Raw genomic sequence first — 21,051 nt, forward strand, 5'->3', positions numbered from 1 at the left:
CCCGTTTAGTTAAGATGTAAGTTATCCTTATAGCAGATTTGTTATTACCTTAGTTCCTTATTTTTGCAGCTAGAGGTCGTGCGAGTGTTATAGGTTTCATTGACTTTACTTCATACTTTTCCGCTAGAGGTCTTGCAAACGTTTAACTTGGTTTTCCGTACAGTTGCATTTTCTTCTCGCAGAAAAGATCTGGTCCTCACAGTGGTTACGTGCAAATTGTTTTAGCTATCACTTATTTCTGATGTGTTGTGGCTGCTCCGTTGAATATGGAATAATTAGCGGATTTATATGTGCAAGTAATCAGTGGGAGGTATTGCATCGTATGGTTGGCACCAGGGGCGGACTGGCCCGGGGGGGGGGGGGGCGATTGCCACCTGGCCTGTACGTCATAATGGCCCGTTGGAAATTTATAAGTATGTGCTGTATTTAGTTTCTTGCACTATTAATAAGTTATTAACACGTTTCTCTAATTGGGGTTGATATTAGGTTGTTAAAAAAATCTGTTTTAATTGAAGTGTTTTACAATGAATTTATCATTTTTTGTCGTAGCATGAAAGTGATGAAATACAATGATAGGCGACGCGCCTCGTTTGGATTGTATATTTTGTTACTTTTAATTATCAGCTGCAATTTTAAAAAAACCTGTATTGTAATTGATTTCCGAAAAAGGAGTACTTTAAAATGAAGCAAAAAATGTTTTTGTGGTGCACCGCAGAGCTACCCCCCCGCCACCTTCATTACTACACTAATATTTTAATGGCCCGTGACCTATGCAATTCCACCTGGCCCGCCCCTGACTAGAAACCAATTTCGAAAGAAAATTCAAAGGGCTGTAACTTTTGAACTAGTGGCCCAATCTTGGAACTGTTTGAAATTATGGATTCTACAGGCCACATTCTATAAGAAAATTTTTTCCGGGTCGATCTGAGACAATTTTTTTTTCGGGGCTCAAAAAAAGGCAGTGTATAACCTTCCTTTTTTACCAAAAATTGACTGCACCAAAATTTCTCGGGAAAACACTTTTTCTTATTAATTTTGGTGCGTAGAATCCATAATTATCAGCTGCAATTTGAAAAAAAAAACTGTATTGTAATTGATTTCCGAAAAAGGAGTACTAAAATGAAGCAAAAAAATGTTTTTGTGGTGCACCGTTAGAGCTAATTTTTGCATTTCTTCATATATCGTATTTGTGTTTTGTGTGCCGCATTTTATATTTTTTGTGTGTTGCAATCTTTGTTTTTAAAACTCACTTGGTTTAACCGCAATGCAGAATTACATGTTTAATACCGTTATCCTATTGTTTACGTTTTTGGTGTAATGTTTGCTTAATTTATGTTTATTGATAATTTTATTTTAATATGTGGAAATTACCGATTCGTTTGAGGTATGTACTGACTTGTTGTTTGTTACTAACAATTTTCTCCGTGAATGAAGCAGTCACGGGGGTGGTAAAAAAATGTAGTCAAAATTGAAGTACGACACTTAATTCCGTGATTGTCTTCGACATCCAACTGTAGGCTCGAAACCCCGAAACCAGGGGCGGGCTACCCATCTTGCAGGAGCGGGATTACGCTCAAAGCTCTTCAGTTTAGAATCTATGTGCGATAAATGAGTCACATCCTGTACTCTTAACCCTTTCTCAGAATTTAGGTACCTGCTCCTATCTGACCTATTGTTCCCAAAAACTTGCTTTTAGCCTTGAGTGTAACCAACATTGCGTATATGCACAAACGCCTTGTAACCTGGTTCAGTATTGTACCTTCTTTCTAGAGCTGACTAGACTTTCTCAAACCAAAAAGGCCCAGAAAAGTGCCGGAATCGTTCAAGAAACTCTGAAACGGGACAAAAAGCACAAGAAGAACTAACGACGTTTCCATCAAACTCAGATTTTGGGGGTATTGCCACCTTTTCCTTTCTTTGGGAAAACGTTCGTATTAAGATTAAGGCGCAGATTCTGATTACGTAAAAACTAAAGATGAACAACATCTATCTAATCGCGTCAGAAATATTCGGTGATATCGAACAAAGGGGTTTCTTATCATCAATCTTATCGATAGGTATAAAAATGACTTTTCGCACGAAAAGAACACATTTTCAAAATGAAACTCATAATTTTGTGCTTCTTAGCCGCTCCCCTCGCCGTTGTGGGCAGCAACCTCATCCAACCACGAAGCCTCGAGTTTGAGACGTTCGATTTCAAACATCTCGGATCGAAAGATGACTTTGTGCAACTGCAAGGGTAAGCTCTAAAGTTTTGAAACGAACACCGATCAAGCGGCGTTTTCAAGGTTAAGCACGAGGGAGCAAGTGGCGGTCATCAACGACTACATGGACGTCTTCCTGGTCGAACTGAATGGATTTATTGCGGAGCAAGGGATGGATTCGATGAAGTTGGATGACGTGGGCGGCAAATTTGGATGGGTACGTCAAAGTCCGAGTAGGTAACTTGAGGCAGCATTCGAATGTTACAGACCATATTCACTGGCGAAATGTCATTGACCAATGGCATTGTGAAAGGCCTAAACTCTGTTGCACGGGGCGGCGACGTTACTCTGAGGTACGAGAATACGGTCCTTAAAGCCAGCCTGCCTATAAAGTTGGAGAACGTAAACGTAAGCAAAAACCAGCGCATTGCTCCAATCTCAAGCTTCAATTGCAGTTGAATTACAATTACGCCGTTAAACTTATGAACCTAGGACCGCACGGGCTACTCAACGGTACCGTTAAAGGATGTCGAGTGCTGCTGCAAGTCCAGATCGATTTGGACACGCTTTTAGCGAAGCTGGACTTGTACAAGCTCGAAACCCTTGGGTAGGTTTGCGGCGGTAGAGAAAAAGATGGGGGTGCTTACTTTATGTCAATTTGCAGAGATATTTCGCTGAAATTCCAAGGAGGTATCTTAGAATGGATGGTGAATTTGTTTGTATCAGTCGCAATTCCATTGATTAAGCCAGTTCTGAATTGGGCAATTAACACCTTTACTCAAGGAACAGTGGCCGGCCTCATCGTTAAATACAATGATGTCATCACCAAATTATTGGAAAGTCTCAATAATATGTAAATTATGACTATTCATAGTTGATACATGAACACAAATTAAATAATTACAACCATCTGTAATCGTGGGTTCTTTTATTTCCCTTTGTTACAAAAAAATTGGGCCGGTTTTAAAAGTTGATCATGGGATAATCTCTACAAATGGCAATTTTTAGTGGAGGGGGGAAGCGTGCGCTAATGGCCGTTTTTTGACACGTGTTCGACCTTGAATCTGCCCAAGGGAACGAGACGAGTTGGAGACGAACGGATCTAGAGCGTGTTCGCACCTCCAGATGCAGTATGGACATACAGTACATGTTTGCCAAACTTATTAACAAACGTCACGATGGCGCACAAGTGTTTTAATACTTCAAGTCAATCATATGTCAATTTGGCATCATTGCGTTATCGAAGAATGACGCAAGAAGCATTTAGTTCATAAGACCCCACACTGCATCTGGAGGTGCGAATTTGCAGTATAGAAAGTAACTATACAATAAAGTGCTGTGGGAGGTATCAACCCCCCCCCCCTCCCCCCTCACCATTACCGCTCCACAGCACGAATGCAATGTCATAGAGGCGCAGTGTAAAAACTGCATACAGCAGAATCGTGGACTTTTCGACCGACCTGTCCACTTCAGAAGGTTCAGAGGTTCAAAAATATGAATAATCGCCGCATTAATTACTTTCACCGTAACATACTCGTATACCTTTATTATTAAATCTATTTTGGTCTTTTGCCACCCAATTTTTTACATACACCCTGTATACACACATTGCTTAAATAGCAAAAATATCGATTTCAGCGCAAGATATGAATTATCAAATCGATAAAGAGCGTTTTTTCAATCCTTCGAATCCATCAGATACCTCAATTACTGTTAACCTACGTACCAATTATTTAGATTCCTCAAAATTTCCTGTACCCTCTTCGAAATCCTTTAGATTTCTTGATTCCAGAGATTCTTTGGTTTTTGATCTTTCAGTGTCTTCTATAGTTATTCGATTCTTCCGTTTCGTCGCTCTTTTCAATTCTCCGAATTCGCCCAATTTTTGGAATTTTTCTTTTTTAAGAATAATTCCTTCAGAGTCTCTGTTCTATTGATTCTTCAACGTTTTCCTATTTAAAGTTCTTTGGATTCTTTCGTTTCCTTGGATCTTCCACATCCTTCAGTTTCTTCGATTTTCTGCTTCTTCAAATCTTTTAGATTCTTCGAAATTTTCCGATTCTTCATATCCTTCCAATTTCTTCTGATCTATGGGATTCTTTGAATTTGTCTGTTAATTTGGTTTGTTTATATTCCTCAGGGTCTTAGATGTACCCAATTCCTATAGTTCTTTAGAATCTTCCCAAATTCTCCAAATTACTTATTTTTAAAATTCTCGAACCTTTAGAATATGTTGGATGCCTCAGCTTCTTCGGGATACTTCCTGTAGCATTAGGGTTGTAAAGTCTAATGTACACCATCCGGGTCGAAAGACCAAATTTAGCATTAGAGTTGCAAGGACGAATGTACACAATCCGGCTCGAAGGACCAAATGTAGCGTTAGGGTTGTAAATCGTAATGCTCACCCAAGCAAATTTACACACAGTAAATTCGGTAGCGGATTATCTTATAACTCAAAGCCGACAGTGCGAAGATGGTTAACTGATAATATTTATTGCAAGCGTTACATGTTAACCTTAACCTATGTTAATTATGTTAATATGCAAGAAATGCTGAATACTGTGCTTAATATTATTTGACTACCTTTGCAGTTTACTTCCTGCTAAAAACGTAGTATACTTATACACATTTCCGTATTGTTCAGCATTTCCTTGTTATTTTTTGCGATTATATTTCCTTAATTTTGGCGGTAGCTTCAAATCTGTTCTAAATAAGCATCGTGAACTGCCAGTTGGAAAAGAGATAAGTAGTTGTGAATCAGTTCTAACACTTCTGTTTACACGACTTTTTTTCAATCTTTCAGTTCTTTGAAATTCAACTAGGATTTTGTTTTTTTTTTATTTTTCCAATTCTGTGAGATTCTTCATTCTTATGACGGCACAGATTTTTTAGGTTCTTTAGATTCTAGATTCTTTAGATTTTTTCAGGCGTTTTTCTGATTCTTTCATTCTATCGAATTCAGGGGCGTTTTTCAGAACGTTCCTCTATTTTTTATTCCAGATCCTTTAAGTTTCTGCATATTCTTCGAATTCCTCCGGTTCTTTGGACTATTAACGTTATCACTGTATTCTTCGATTTTTTAGGTTCCCCCAATTCCCACCTTCGGGACGATCGACGGCTACAATTGTGAAGATCACGAAGCGAGAAAACCCCCGGCGCCCCTAGTCAGATTTGTTCAATTCTCACACGTTACACTTTCTCCAGTTTTCATACTTTACGATTTTTTTCTAGACCGTTGGGATACATAGCCGGAAGGTCGGGTTTTCGAACCGTGGTTGAGATAAGAATTTTTCATCTGTGACAGAGATGGGAATTTCCTTAGACCAGTTTCGAGCATTCTGCCAGCTACTCCGAATTAGGTTTTCCTGCAGTTTTCCTAATTCCTAAGGTAAATACCAGAGTAGTATAAAACAGCTTAAGACCTTCTGCAGGGGCATTATGCGGGTCGCTCTGTAAAATAAATGAATACCCGATCTCGGATTCTTTAGCATGTTCAAATTCTTTCAATTGATCCTATTCTTATTTCTTCTATTTCAATTCCTTAGTTTTCCATAATTTCTACGATTTTGTTCTTCTAATTTACCGCAAATTCCAGAAATCTCGGTAGAGTGCCATGAACGATTAGTCATCGGCGATAAAAACGAAGGCAGATGTGACACAATCTTTCCGGGAAATATGACCTGTTTTGTTCTGTTGGACAATATTCGGGAGCGTTCGCATTTGCTATGTAAACAAACCGAATTGCGTTACAGTTCAGTTCCAATTTTGACGCTAAAGTGATAAATAATATTTTAGTTGTTATAAATCAATTCATTTCAAGACTGTTATAAATTTATTGTTAATTAATTGTAAATAAATAAAGCACGTAATTAAATTTACGTTACAATATTTTAATTTTCTCTTTTAATTATATGGCGGATCCGTAGGTTTTTTCGGAAGTCTCAGATATTTCAAACCTTTTAATTCTCACATTGGCTTCTTGAAATTCTTTAGATCCATCTAATCCCTTAGATTTTTCGATTTTCTCATTTACACTCGTCAGGATTCTTAAGATTCTTTCGATGTTTCGAATTGTAAGTACCTAATGTTTATCTTCTTCATAGTATCAACATTACATCAAGGAATATTCTAACGGTACCGATTCATAAAACTGCTCTATATCAACGTTCATTCAGTTATAACATCTGCGAAATTTATAATTCCCTCAGTCGGCTTTAAAATCTTGTGCCACACCGTCATTTAAGAGACTCCTTTACTGCAGAATCAATAAATTAATGGCGTTTTCTGTTCTTTTGCTTGTTTCTCCAATATGTCTTAGCTGCCATAAATGATTTGACAATTTATTTTAAAAAGGTTAAGTGGGAGAGCAGATGGTATGGATGCCGTACCAATCTGAACTTCGCCCTTTTGGGTTGTCACATAAATTATTCTTTAGTTAAATTTGTAAACCGCAACTCAATAAACGACTTTTATTATTATTATTATTAAATTCTTTGCCTTATAAGAAAATGTTTTTAGAAAGATTTTCGGACATACTCTCAGAAATTTATTCAGATACGCTTTCTTAAAAACCTTCAAGGGGGTTGTCAATTTCATAAAAAAATGTTCTTGTATGTATTAAGAAGAGTGTATGATTTTCTCTAGAACATTGCGATTTCCATAGTAGAATGTCGCGAGAAGTAAATATTCCTTGAAAGAATCGTTTTGAAAGTCTTCTAAAAAATTTAACGGAACAAATTTTCTAGATAATAATCCAGAAAGACTTTCTGCAGTCTCAGAATTTTTTTTTAAGTACCTTTCATTTTTAAAAAAAAGAAAATAAACTCATAATAACAATCAAGTAATCAATTTTCAAGGTTTTTTAAAAGACAAAATAACTTAAAAATCGGCATTATAATAACGAAGTTACTAGTTACTTCCGGTATTTCCAAAAGTGCCACCATTTTGAAAATATTTTACATCGATTCCGCCTCCTAAGAACAAAATTGTCAAAAACCTACCGAATCTGAGGCTCCCAAAAAACCTCCCTGTATATAGTTTGGCTACGCCACTGTCTAAGCCACTGAATGCGATCAATATTTATACATTACATTGAGGTTATGTAACTCTAATTAAAGTTTTTATTTTATTTTCCTTGCCCAAGCTAATTAACTAATTAATAAGCGGAATAAAGCACAATGACTTTAATAGACTATTTAAGTTCTTTATCCGATAACCCCTACTTCGGTGCCGGTTTCGGATTGTTCGGGTTAGGCGCAGGGGCCGCGGTTCTACGCAAAGGGCTGCAGGGCTCGTTAATACTATTTAGACGACATTACATGATAACGTTAGAAGTTCCGTGCAGGGATAAGTCGTATCAGTGGATATTGCAGTGGATGACGTACAAGGGTGCGAGACAAACTCAACATTTAAGTGTCGAGACGAGCTTCGAACAGAAAGAGACGGGGCAAATTAAGACGAAATACGAGTTCATTCCCAGCATCGGCACGCACTTCTTTAAGTATGGATTTTGGTTTTTTGTTGTGGAGTAATGCTTTTGTTAGGTATGGGGGTACGTGGATTCGTGTCGAGCGGACCCGTGAGCAACACACCTTAGATTTACACATGGGGGTGCCTTGGGAGACGGTAACTCTCACGGCGATCGGAAGAAATAAACAGCTATACTTCAACATGCTAGAAGAAGGTAAAGATTTGCTAGAATTCAATGCGAGATTTATAACATTCGCCAGCTAGACACATGGCTTTAAAACAGCACGAGGGAAAAACGATCATGTACATCGGAATGGGCAGTGAATGGAGACAGTTCGGACATCCCAGGAAACCGCGTCCCATATCCTCCGTGGTTCTCGATCAGGGAGTGAGCCAAAAAATTTTGAACGACTGTCGCGAGTTTATCTCGAATCCGAGCTGGTACACGGAACGAGGTATACCGTACCGACGCGGCTATCTGCTTTACGGGCCGCCGGGTTGCGGAAAATCGTCGTACATCACCGCGCTAGCCGGAGAATTACAATTCAGCATTTGCGTTTTAAACTTGTCCGAACGAGGTTTATCCGACGATCGACTTAATCACCTACTAAGTGTCGCTCCCCAGCAGAGTATAATTTTATTGGAGGATATTGACGCCGCTTTCGCCTCGAGGGAGGATTCGTCTCAGCAGAAGGCCGCTTACGAAGGTCTGAACCGGGTGACCTTTAGCGGGTTGCTAAATTGTCTCGACGGGGTGGCAAGTACCGAAGCTAGAATTGTATTTATGACGACAAATTATCTTGAAAGGTTGGTAGTTGGCTGATGGGTGTGAAAAAGGGGGAAGGTTAATAAAGGACAGAAGGTCAGAAAGGAACCTGCCCATTTTAATCATTGTTTTATCACCTCAAGAGGATTGGCTTTTTCACAAAATGTGATTTAGCACGATTCTAGGACTGCACTCCAAAAAGAATCAGGAAATTTCTTATGAAATAAGGGTGAAGGGGAAGGTTCAAGTGTGTCCATTAAAAAATTCTATACAATTTTCTTAATGTTTTGTGGGCAACAACTTGAAGTGGTTTAAAAGTCTGTCATTAGATGGCATTATAGATTTTGAACCATTTTCTAAAAAATTGTTAATAGCAACAAAAGGCAGATTGAAATTTTCGTACTGAGCTTGCCCTTTTATATCCTGTTTCCCATGGTGGGGTGCGCCCACGTGACTGGTACGGTGTTTGGTGGGAGCAGAGAGAATATGTAAACGAGGAGGACAGGTAAATGGGCGTCACAAGGAACATTGTCTGATAGTTACAACCAACGTTCATAGAGGCGTTGCAGGCAGTTTCTGGTTCCTTTTAGGGAATTTAGAGGCTCTAGGGGTTTGCAACATCAAAAATTGTCAATGTCAAAATAATGGTGTATTGTTTTTGTATATCTTAGGGCCAATTGCACCGTCAAAATTAAGTATCCCTTAAAGTTAAGCATAACTTAAATACCATAGCAACGATTGTCTATCTACTATAAAACATTAAAAAAATAACTTACAGGGTGTTTTTTTGGTAGGTCCAAAGTTGCAAAACTTCATATTAAAAATCACACTTTTTTTAAATGGAACACCCTGTATATTTTTCTGTCATTTTTTAGCTCTTCCAAAAACCTTCACTTTTGATAATAATGTCCTATACCCATCTCTGATATTTTTCAAAATATCTTGATTTTTCTGGTTTTTATATTCTAATCTTTTCTAATTTTTATCTATCATCCAAAACGAAAATCATATCGATTAATTTATTTTTCAAACAATTTATTTTAAGTCCAAAAACTGGAGAATAAGTAAAAATATTTCACTACAAAGCAAATTTAATTTAACTCCTAATGTCATACAGTCAGTGATATTAGTTTAATTTTTTTTCATATTTACCTCGCTATTATGTACTTATTTCAGATTAAACTGTAAAAACTAGGAAAACCAAGATATTTTTTATGTTTTTACTATCAAATTTATTCTCCAGTTTTTAGACTGAAATGAATTATTCAATATGATTTTAGCTTTGGACGAGGCAAATAAAAACTGCCTTTTTTTTGCATGGCCACCTCGTTATTATGTAAATTACGTACAACTTATTTAAGTAGTAGAATATAAAAACCAGAAAAACCAAGATATTTTGAAAAATATCAGAGATAGGTATAGGACCTTATTATCAAAAGTTGAAGGTTTTTCGAGGAGCTAAAAGATGACAGAAAAATATACAGGGTGTTCCATTTAAAAAAAGTGAAATTTTTTAACTTGAAGTTTTGTAACTTTGGATCTACAAAAAAACACCCTGTAAGGTATTTTTTTTTTCATAGTAGATGTATTTATTTGACTTTTACTTAACCCAGGATAAAAAATGTAAAACCTGGAATCAAAATTTAAGTAATAATTTTAACAATATACAGGGTGGTGACTTGCGTAACGCATCATAGGGATTTCAATCTAAAATTCATAACATGCGATTATTGGCTCCACAAATTATATTAGAATTTATTGCGAACTGCTGCTAATTGATAACTGGATATCTGTTTGTTTTAGAAAATTCCATGGCATGGCAGATTATTGAAAAAGATGTGGGTTTTATTTTTCCAATTTTTCGTCTTTATAATAATAATAATAATAATTGTATTTATTGTTCAACAGAAAATATTTCCAGTAACAGAACAATATAAAAATTTAGTATAAATTGCAGTGTAAGAAATATCAAAATATCACACAAGAGAAAAAAATAAAATAAAATAATAGTATTATGCAACAAACTGAAAACTAATCCGGTTGATTGACGTAAAAAATTTTTTTCTACAAAAAACCTTAATACATTTTTGCTCTAAAATAATTTGGGGAACCAATAATCGCATGTTATGAATATTACATTGAAATCCCTATGATGCGTTACGCAAGTTACCACCCTGTATACTGACGCTTGCAAATGCCCAATTTACTTAAAAATCGAATTATTTTTAAAACTACTAGTTTTTCGGATATTAACCATATAATAAAAAAGACGTACAGTTACACGTAGAATTCAAACTGCATTCAAATACAGGGGGTTCTATTTAAAAAATGTGCCATTTGGGCACCCTACTTTGTGGGCGCACCCTGTATAATTCCAAATTTTTTAAAATGTGGAGAATATTCAACCATATCATAATACAAAAGCACTATTGAAAAATCTTATCTTCAAGGCATTAAGAGAGAGAACGCATGATTTTTGTGAAAAAATGGGGAATGATTGCGGTACTTTCTATATCTAGTGACCAGAAAAAAAGTGCTTGCTAAAGGACTTCAATTACTTAGAGCTCTGTGCTTCAATTACTTTTCTAATTCAGGAAAAAGTGCTTCAATTACCAAGCACTTTTTAAAAGTGCTTGGAGCTTCAAGCCCTATTGAACTGCTTGAAGCACTTTCATACAATTTCGAGCACTTCTAAAGAGCTTCAAGCACTTATCAAGGGCTTCAAGCACTTATAAAGAGCTTCAAGCACTTATAAAGAGCTTCAAGCACTTATAAAGAACATCAAGCACTTATAAAGAGCTTCAAGCATTTTCAAAGAACTTCAAGCACTTTTTAAGGGCTTCAAGCACTTTCATAACGAAGCTCTTATCGTGAATTAGGTGACGAATTTAGAAAACCCTTAGTCTTACTCATTCCTTCACTCCTACTCTGACGTTACCTACGTGTTCTGTGCTTCATTAGTGATTAGTCTGCAGTCTGCACATCCCACTTTTGACTTTTTGGTTTTCGTATTGTGTGGTTTCCTGTGAAAGGGGTCGTAGGATTTTCCGAACAAAAAAAGGAAGAGGTAATAGTTCTGCCATTTATTAACGCTGCCCTATCATATTCAGGGCATACATTTTTTTTCGGGCCTCATAAAAAGGCAGTGTATAACCTCCTTTTTTACCAAAAATCGACTATACCAAAATTTCTCGGGAAAACACTTTTTCTTATTAATTTGGGTGCGTAGAATCCAAATCAATTCGTACTTTTTCGATCAGACTTCTCAATCAAAAGTTATAGACTAGAAACCAATTTGGAAAAAAAATTCAAAGGGCTGTAACTTTTGAACTAGTAGCCCAATCTTGGAACTGTTTGAAATTATGGATTCTACAGGCCACATTCTATAAGAAAATTTTTTTTCCGGGTCGATCTGAGACAATTTTTTTTGGGGTTCAAAAAAAGGCAGTGTATAGAAACCCTGGTTTCCAGTTTATATTTATATTAATTTATATTGTCAATTACTGTGATTCAAGCACTTTTAATGGCTTCAAGCACTTTCCAAGGGCTTGGTGCTTTGTATTTTCAATTACTTTAGAAAGTGCTTGGTAATTCCACATAAAAGTGCTTAGGGCTTGCAGGCACTTTTATCAAAACAAAGTGCTCAGTGCTTAGTGCTTCAAGCCCTTTTCAAGAGGGCTTTATCCAGCTCTGCTAGTGACTAGGACATACGTAATTAACAAAGATCTGTCCCATCTCGTTTACATATTCTCTCTGGGTGGGGGTATGACATTGTCAGCTTGCAGGTGACATTTGTGAAACAGCTGAAGGTAGTGTTGCCTTGATTGTCAAGCGCATGTCACGCAGAATTCTATAGTAAGAAGTTCAAAAAATTTCTTTGTAAAGTATTGTTTGATTGTATTTTTTTTCTTTTTCCAAAGATGGCTTAATACTTGCAATTGTTTAGACCTTGCAAAAAATGTGATATTTGTACCGGGTGGCCCAATAAAACTGTTTCTATCAAATAGAATGATATGACTTTTTCTTTATGAAAAAGCCAAATAACATCCAAAGAGGCCAGTGAAAACCGTTTTTCAAAATCTCGTTCCTAACTTCAAATATTGGGTAATGAGATTAATTAACTAATTAATTAATGGCGCGAAAGAAAAGCACCCTACACTTTTAGGTAGGCCTTGGAAAATTAAACAAATGAAACATGATGCATTATAAAATAATAACAGCCGTAATTTGTAAATTATTCTGCTGTGTTTACATTCAGAAAGTGCACTTTTTTGAATTTGTAATCTTTTCTAAAATACCCATTTCTAACCATGAAGCATTGAATATGCTGGCGAAATATTTTGAGTATTTTCAAAATGCGACCATCGCTGCCCGCATCTTCTATTTGCGTTATCCGAATCGACCACGAACCATCGCCGCCAGTACCTATATTAAATGCTTCTTGGTTAGAAATCGGCATTTTAGAAAAGATTACAAATTCAAAAAACTGCACTTTCTGAATGTAAACACAGCAGAATAATTTACGAATTACGGCTGTTATTATTTTATAATGCATCGAGTTTCATTTGTTTAGCTTTCCAAGGCCAACCTAAAAGTGTAGGGTGCTTTTCCAATTTAAGCATTTTTATTTATTAATTAATCTTATTTTTCCAATATTTGAGGTTAGGAACGAGATTTTGAAAAACGGTTTTCACTGGCCTCTTTGGATGTTATTTGGCTACTTTTTCATAAAGAAAAAGTCATATCATTCCATTTGATTTTTTTAGGATTTTGGGTCATAGTGTCAAAACTAGCCCCCTGGCGGAGAAGGATTCAACTAAATTAAATAACTGAGTTTTTGTTTTTACGAAAATTACAGGTAAACTGGTTCTTCTTAAAAATGTGAAAAAAGAATGTTTAGTTTATTATGCGAAATTTAAAGAAAATGCAATTTTAAAATTTAAGATGGCAGTTACGCCCTCTGGTGGTGATTTTTACAACTTGAAAATATTTTCCAGTGACCGATTTACCCAATAATCTTTTTTACCCCTAAGTCATACGACGAACGGTTCCCGAGATAGGACTGGGGAACAGTCTTATTGGGTCACCCGGTACGTCTTTGAACAACTTTTAACCGATTATCTTGGCGGGGTTGTTAATGTTATCTTTCATGGTTTTAAGGGAAGGTTTCAAAGAAATAAGAGGAACTCTTCCCCCTTTTCCACGCCCATCATCGAAATAATTAATAATTTACCCCCTTTTAGGTTGGACAAAGCGCTGATACGACCTGGTCGCGTCGACCTTAAGGAGTACATCGGATGGTGCACGCCATACCAAATTGAAAATATGTTCCTGCGATTCTATCGCGGTGCCAACATCAACAGCGAAGCCAAAGAATTCTCCGAGACGGTGCTCTCCTTCAAGAAGAACGTCAGTCCCGCCCAAATCCAGGGATACTTCATGGTGCACAAGCTGGCGAGTACGAGGGACGTAATTAATAACACAAAAATGATATGGGAATTGTAGACTTTACGTAATTACAGAATTATTTCTTCTTTTTCGACGGAGCCGACTTTTTTTTGAAGGGTCCAAGACATCTGCGCACCATCACTCCCCTCCACCAAGCCTGTAGCTTTATGCAAGCGCGCAGCCGTCTAAGCCTAGCCTCCTCGACCAATCGCCGCTTTTCCTTTAAAACCAAGTAGGCCTCGATCTCTTCCTTGCGCTTCTCGTATATTAACGACAGCTCCTGTAGCCGATTGAATTGCTCCTCTCGTTTCTCTTTCAGCACCTGAATTTCTGTATCGCGAGCTTCGATTTCGTTATCGTAACGGTCCATCCAGTACTGAATCTGTTGTGCGTAATCTTGTTCGGTTTCCGTTATGAACGACTCAATCTCCACGTTTATGCGTATTTCTTTTTCGATGTCGCTTTTTGTGTCTTCGATCGTTCTCGTGTAACTCGCCTCCGAGTGGTCGAGGGCGTAATTGTTCTGATCGAGTCGCGCTTCTTCCCAATTTTTCACGTAGTTTAATTTGATGGCGTTCTCAATTTTTAGGTCCTAAAAACATTTCATTTTAGTGCGCGTGCGCAGGTTTTAACGCACCTCGATTTGGTCCTTTAGCTTTCCGATAGATTTGGACAGTTGCTGTAGCTCGACCAGGCTTTCTTCCCTCTGTCGTTCCAAATTCTCCTCGAGTCCGTGGTACATTTCCAAATTTTCCTTGTGCGTCTCCAATATGTCATTTTCCATCTTTACATTGGCATTGTGTTGATTGATGTGGTCGATTAAGCAACCGTAACTGCCGGATTTCACGAGCGACTTCATCACTTCACCGAGAACGGTTTCGATGTAGGACCGATCGGTTTGAAAATTGACATACTTCGCCTTTTTCATCGACTCTTCGTACGGCTCTATGGTCTCGGGATCGAAGACTTGCACTTCGGCGACGTAACTGCCGAAACGTTCCTCGGGAGTTTTCTGGGTGAAATCCGCCGAAACCGTAGGCAAATCGCCAATTTTTCCTAAAATTGTCAATTGGTCGATGGCATCTTCCAAAACTGTAGCACACGCTATTGCTACAACGGGCGATAGGGTTGCATATTTATCTTCGGTATTGGATTGAGTCATATTTACATTAATTTAATACAACAAAAATGGGAAAAAAGGCATCAGAAAAAACTTCAATACTATACTGCTATATTACGACAGTATTATGTCAATAACGACTCCTAGCAACGCTTCAAATTAATTCTGTAGGGCTATCCCCTCTCCAAACCGTGCACCTCAGCTCTTGCAACGCTAGTAGGTGATCAAGGTAGGTGGAAAATTATTAAAAGGAAATAATCCTTACACAGTGTGTTCCAAATAAAACCGGCACTATTGCTAACTTCCCTTTTTGACAGGGTTTAAACACCTCGAATAATGACGGGACACACTGTATATAAGAAGAAGAAAATTGGTTTATTTCATTTGAATTTGCATTTCCGTAGTGTTATGTTTCCTTTTACAATTGTTTGTAATTGCATATTCTTATTAAGATTTGTTTATTTAATTGTCGACACACTCTAAAACTTAAATAGCTTTAAAGAATCCTAAAAACGTTTAGAGGCATATGCCCAAGTTCTTACCAGCTAAAATCTCTGAAGGACATTCAAATGCTCTGCTATTTTGCATTGAGAACATTTTAAACTGACCAAAGGGCATCATGTGGCTGTAAAATCCTTTTTTTAGTACAAAAATTCCACAATTATTTGATTTTCCAGGTTTTTTTAAACATTTTTTATTTGTGCTATTCGCCTATTTCAGTCAATCTACCGGTCTGTAACGCAACTACTTCCACTATTTTTCAGATACTGTAACGTTAATTTACTATTTAAAGAATGTATAAGAGGACTTATAGCAGTTGATACCCCCGAAACGGTTTTGCGCGATTTTCAATATCTTCTTTAGTTCGAATCATGGCCGATTGCAAGTTTTAAAATTGACACCCCGTATAACGTGGAATAAACACATCATATTTCCCGGTAAGAATGCGTCACATCCGCCTTATCGTCAGTGACTAATCTTTGATGGTGACCTGATGGCGCCACGATGTGGCTCTGGAATATTCGCTACAATGTATAAGATGCCTATACAAGGAGGTAGGTAGTCTATTTTAATTTAAGAAACCACAAAATAGTACCTGACAGGACACATTTCCCAAGTGTCCACATTTGGGAGTCCATCGGCGACTATTAACACCCCGAACATTGAGGATTTGTGCCTTAAATTTACATTCTTTGTCTCCCAAATTGTAAAATGTTGCATTCTAAATTGAAATGTGAAAATGTAAGTGCACCCCAAGTCTCATGTTTGAAACGTTGTTTCAGAATTTGTGGTTTGAAACATTTTTTGTGCCCCCTTCGAATAATACGATTAAAAATTGCAATATTCATTCATTTTCTTTATTTCTTTCTTCGGAAATTTTATTTAAAAAATACAATCGATAACTTTTAACCATGATCCCATATATGTGCTTATTTTGAAAACGGTAGATTATTTAACAGTAATGTCAAAGAAACTTTTTGTTTAAAATAGAACATCCCCCAGATTTTAACGTAAAAAATAGTGCACTAAATTCTTTTTTCAAAAATATAACACAAACAAAATTTCAAACAAATTAAAAAATATTTTTAAATGTTGTGCATCTTTTTGAATTTTTTTTGAAATTTTGCTTGTGTTATATTTTTGAAAAAAGAATTTAGTATGTATACTTATCTTGTTAAGTTAAAATTTAGAAGGTGTTCTATTAAAAAAATTAGGTTAGATGCAAGAACTTTTTTACCTAATACCGTATACTTATTTTAAAATCGTTATATTATTCATGATAAAGAAACATTTGTTTAAAACATTTCTTTGAAATAGAACAGACTCGAAATTTTAACGTACAAAGAAATAACACAAAATTTCAAAAAAGCTTTCACAATGATTTTTCAATTTTTGAAATTTTATTTGTTTCTTGTTAGGTTAAAATCTGTTTTATTAAAAAAAAATGTTTTGGTGCGATCACTTTTTACTTGATCTCATACTTATTTTGAAAATTTATTCAATAAACATGTTAACCGTTAAAGAGACTTTTGTCTCAAACATTTTTTTAAACACAACACTCTTTAGATTTTAACGTAAAAAATCGGTATACTAAATTTTTGTTTCAAAAAACTTCGCAAAGATCTTTTTTAGATTTTTTTAATTTCATGAAGTGATATATTTTTAGAAAGAGAATTATTAGTTATCCTTGTAGATTAAAATCTACAGCATGTTCCATTAAAAAAAAATGAGGTTAGGTTCGATAACTCCGTATACTTATTCTGAAAATGGTAGATTATTGGACAATCATTATACAGAATGTTTTGTAATAAACATTTTTCTGTATATCTTGTAACTAAGAAAATATACGGCCATTGACAATTTTTTGATTTTCCAGTATCTCTTAAGCGAAAGAATATGTTACCTTACTAAGCTTTATCCAAGAGTACATGACGCTTATATTATTTTTTGGTAGTACCAACACCGTATAAAAGTATCAAGAATGGGACATTAAGTACAGGGTGATTCAAATTCGTAGCTCAGGTTAAATAGGAGAAATTGTTGAAAATAAATAAAGATACGTGGGAAAATCAAAAAATTGTCAATTTCAGAGTAGAACTATATTTTCTTAGTTCTTAGTGACTTGATAAATGCCACATACTATGATCTCATAAAGTTTTTATTATTATTAGTTACAAGAGATACAGAAAAATGTTTTGTACAAAAATTCCATTATCATGATAGTTGAATAAATTCACGTTTGGAAAATAAGTATACGGGATCAGGTAAAAAAGTTATGGTACCTAACTTAAGTTTTTTTTAATCCCTCTGAATTTTAACCTGGCAAAATAATATCTATATCAAATTTTCTTTTCAAAAATATCACACAAACAAAAAATACAAGGTTGCTTCTTTTTTTTGAAATTTTTGAAAAATCTTTAATACGCCGAAAAACTGAAACTATACAGGAGTTATCAAAAAATGTCTTATAAAAAAGTTGTAGGGCTGTTAAAAATCTACATATCTGTCATACATTGAAATATACAGGGTAGCCCACAAACTTGTGGAGAATCAGCCGTTTGGATTTGTTTCTTTAATCACTAAAACGACATCGTAGATTTGATTAAAACACAATGCCTTTTAGTAGAAAGAAAGTTTCCCATAACGAATCTCATGGTTCCTATGCGATATTGATTAAATTTCGGCCGTGGGAATCCCGCATGTTTTCTTGAATCCATTTCAGTATTGGCATACGAGAGTGATCTTTTACTTTACGTATCTGAACTCTCGACAACCCCAAGTCGCGTGCTACCCTTATAATCGTACAACAACACCGGCTAACTACGGGGTGTTGCGAGCCCTCAATGGGGCACGCCAACAGATGGTGGCGATCGAAATGGTGGTATTACGAAATTAATCGCCCTCTTTATCTACATCTCAATTTTGACGGATTATTAAAAAGTCGCCGTCATCATTTCTAAATTTACATTCATCGTAGGCCAACTGGCGACTCAATTAGGTAGATGTTAGTTATGCAATTCGCGCTCTATAAATAAAATCTCTCTCGCTTAACGCCTTTTGTATTAATATTGCGCGAGGGGCTAATGAGGACGTCCGTTCTGGCATTTCTCCAAAATATCCGATCAACCTGTGGGAAATTGCCCTTTTGTACTAACTGTACGCAAATAGTCCGTCGTGCCGTCACGTTCTCAGATGCGGTACCTATTTTTTCTATGACGCGTTTTATGATTGCGTGTCCCGCATGAGATGAGACATGAATGTGTCGGAAGATATTGTGACCCTACGCAGTTGTAGTCCAATTGAGCGAGTTAACGTTAATTAAACTTAATGGCTTCTAAATTGGTTCAATTGAAAGGATCGTACAGACTTGCAACAAGTGCTTGCAACCTACAATTCCATAACTTTTTTTTCCTTTTCAAATATTACATTTCCGACATTTTTTCTTCACTGTTGCATATTTTAGTTGTTGGTATTCCATCGTCGGGATACTAATTAATACAGAAGAACTAAACTGAATTATTGGACATTGATCTACAAAGGTTTTATACAGGGTGGTCAATTTAATGGGAACCAACGTTCGCACACGTCAATTTGAATGTTCGTCTGACACTCACTTACCTCTTTATCTCTTATGGCGATGGCATAGAGCCACTAAAACATAGTTGGAAGAGTCTTCCTTATCCTTGAGTGTAGGACTGTTTTTAGATGTGATTGTTTAGCTGCGTGTCTAAATTCGTTACCAATTTTTGCTTGCGTAATTAAGAACACCCTGTATATGTAATGTAAGGCTAGCAGTAAGTCTCGATATACATAGACAAAGAGGCAAGAAAGAACATAAGGTGCAACAAGAGAACATGTTAAACCGAAACACGCATTTTTTTTTTCAAATAAACCGAAGGTCCAAAATATTTAATTTTTGGAGCCCCAACAGTTTTTTCATAAGACCATAAGAGATACACAGTCACTTAAAAAAGTTACGGATTTTCATTTTAGGGCTTAGACAAATGTTTTAACCATTCGGAAATTTCGATCAGTGATTGTCGAATACTTTGTCATTTTTTTAAATAATAAATGCCTAATAGCTAATAATTATTCAAAAATATAACACACCATGGATGATATTAAAAGATTCAAGCGATACAAAAAAATTCAACAAACGATTCCAGTGATTTAAACAATCTATAAAAGATTTTTGAGTTTTTGGTATCTTTTTGAATTTTTTTTGAATTTTTTAAAATCTTGTTTGTTATGTTTTTGAAAAATGAATTTAGTATGCTAACTTTTAATTCTGCATAGGTGGTTCAGCAACCATACGACTTAAAAATGACTACCTAGGTTTTTTGATTTCAAAAAAATTATGAAATTCCCACGCCCACAAAATTTGATAACCAAGGGATTTTCATCATATACAGAAGGCATTTTTTAAATATCGGGATAAATGCATTTAAACAAAAATCTAAAAGAAGATTTCAAAAAGATGAATGAATTTGTTGTATCTCTTTTGGACTTTTTTTTAAAATGTTGTTTGTGTGTTTTGAAAAGAAAAGCTTATCTATAGGGTATTCTATTTAAAAAAGTTAGGTTAGGTGTGATAACTTTTTTACCTGAATCTGTATACTTATTTTGAAAACGTCAGATTATTCAACAATCATGGTAAAGAAACTTTTGTATAAAACATTTTTCTGTATCCATTGCTACCAAGAAAATATAAGGTTGTTCTGAAATTGACAATTTTGAAAGAAACCTATGTGTAAAACATTTTTTAAATAGAGCACCCTCTATATTTAATTGTAAAAAAATAGTTTTATCTTGTCAAAAATAAAACAAAATTTCAAAACAATTTAAAAATTATTTTGAAATCTTTTTTAGATTATTTTAAATCGCTTGAACATTTTTAATTTTTAAAAATTTTTCTGTATGTATGTAATATTTTTTTTTAACAGTTTTGGTATTTATTGTAACAGAAAATATAGGGCCAGTTTGAATTTGATAATTTTTTGATTTTCCCCCATACGCGAGCGAATATTTTCAAATTTCTATTTTATCATTTTATGTTTTACCCAAAAACAGCTTGCTTTTTTGATAACACAACAATTAAGGAGCTGTAAGTGTCGAAAATGTGACACCCTGTACAAGACATAAATTCAAGCAGTCATAATTTCATTAAATCTGTATTTATATATTTATTATTTATTTTTATGGATTTAAGAACAAAATTGTCGCACAATCTTTGCATTTGACTTTTCAAAAAACTTGTACGCATCATAATAAAAGAGAACAAGTGATCGAGCATGCGCAAATCGAATGTAGACAATTATAAATAAAAATAGGCAAATTGTATAACGCGTCTCTAACGTTCATATTCAAATTTCATCTAGATGGGAATTTTTTTTCACGCCCCTGTATATGGGTGCGTCATTTTGGGTAGGTATTTGGAAGAAAATGCAGGGGCACAACGCAACTACTAAACGAAATATTCTGTATCTTCAGTTTATTTGGAAAAAAATGTTTGATTTGATCCCCTGTACCACTCAATTTTTTGG

General features: G+C 35.5%; 3 protein-coding genes across 3 annotated transcripts; 2 read left to right on the plus strand and 1 right to left on the minus strand.

Moving 5' to 3' along the window:
- The first annotated feature begins 2,083 nt into the window (after positions 1-2,083).
- On the plus strand, positions 2,084-3,125 carry LOC116172511. Its single transcript, XM_031489742.1, has 5 exons — positions 2,084-2,239; positions 2,289-2,421; positions 2,472-2,612; positions 2,660-2,811; positions 2,869-3,125. The coding sequence occupies exons 1-5, from the start codon at positions 2,100-2,102 to the stop codon at positions 3,059-3,061; spliced, it is 759 nt and encodes a 252-aa protein (XP_031345602.1). The 5' UTR covers positions 2,084-2,099; the 3' UTR covers positions 3,062-3,125.
- Positions 3,126-7,285: 4,160 nt separating this feature from the next.
- On the plus strand, positions 7,286-13,976 carry LOC116172211 (mitochondrial chaperone BCS1). The gene is made up of 4 exons (XM_031489371.1): positions 7,286-7,704; positions 7,748-7,887; positions 7,934-8,480; positions 13,683-13,976. The coding sequence occupies exons 1-4, from the start codon at positions 7,382-7,384 to the stop codon at positions 13,942-13,944; spliced, it is 1,272 nt and encodes a 423-aa protein (XP_031345231.1). The 5' UTR covers positions 7,286-7,381; the 3' UTR covers positions 13,945-13,976.
- LOC116172212 (dynein regulatory complex protein 9) lies at positions 13,964-15,286 on the minus strand. Its single transcript, XM_031489372.1, has 2 exons — positions 14,525-15,286; positions 13,964-14,479 (listed from the first exon to the last, which is right to left on the minus strand). Exons 1-2 carry the CDS (start codon positions 15,047-15,049, stop codon positions 13,964-13,966), a joined length of 1,041 nt encoding a protein of 346 aa, XP_031345232.1. The 5' UTR covers positions 15,050-15,286.
- Between the last annotated feature and the right edge of the window lie 5,765 nt (positions 15,287-21,051).

Source organism: Photinus pyralis, unplaced genomic scaffold, assembly GCF_008802855.1.
Source record: "Photinus pyralis isolate 1611_PpyrPB1 unplaced genomic scaffold, Ppyr1.3 Ppyr1.4_LG5, whole genome shotgun sequence".
NCBI lineage: Eukaryota > Metazoa > Arthropoda > Insecta > Coleoptera > Lampyridae > Photinus > Photinus pyralis.

What these genes read in the sequence shown, in the direction of transcription:
- LOC116172511 (XM_031489742.1), top strand. Translation starts at nt 2,100, where the DNA reads ATGAAACTCATAATTTTGTGCTTCTTAGCCGCTCCCCTCGCCGTTGTG. An exon ending in TAAAGTTGGAGAACGTAAAC is followed by an intron (nt 2,613 to 2,659) that starts GTAAGCAAAAAC and finishes CTTCAATTGCAG; the next exon opens with TTGAATTACAATTACGCCGT. An exon ending in TACAAGCTCGAAACCCTTGG is followed by an intron (nt 2,812 to 2,868) that starts GTAGGTTTGCGG and finishes GTCAATTTGCAG; the next exon opens with AGATATTTCGCTGAAATTCC.
- LOC116172211 (XM_031489371.1), top strand. Translation starts at nt 7,382, where the DNA reads ATGACTTTAATAGACTATTTAAGTTCTTTATCCGATAACCCCTACTTC. An exon ending in CTTCAACATGCTAGAAGAAG is followed by an intron (nt 7,888 to 7,933) that starts GTAAAGATTTGC and finishes AACATTCGCCAG; the next exon opens with CTAGACACATGGCTTTAAAA. An exon ending in ACGACAAATTATCTTGAAAG is followed by an intron (nt 8,481 to 13,682) that starts GTTGGTAGTTGG and finishes ACCCCCTTTTAG; the next exon opens with GTTGGACAAAGCGCTGATAC.
- LOC116172212 (XM_031489372.1), bottom strand. Translation starts at nt 15,049, where the DNA reads ATGACTCAATCCAATACCGAAGATAAATATGCAACCCTATCGCCCGTT. An exon ending in AGCTAAAGGACCAAATCGAG is followed by an intron (nt 14,480 to 14,524) that starts GTGCGTTAAAAC and finishes AAATGTTTTTAG; the next exon opens with GACCTAAAAATTGAGAACGC.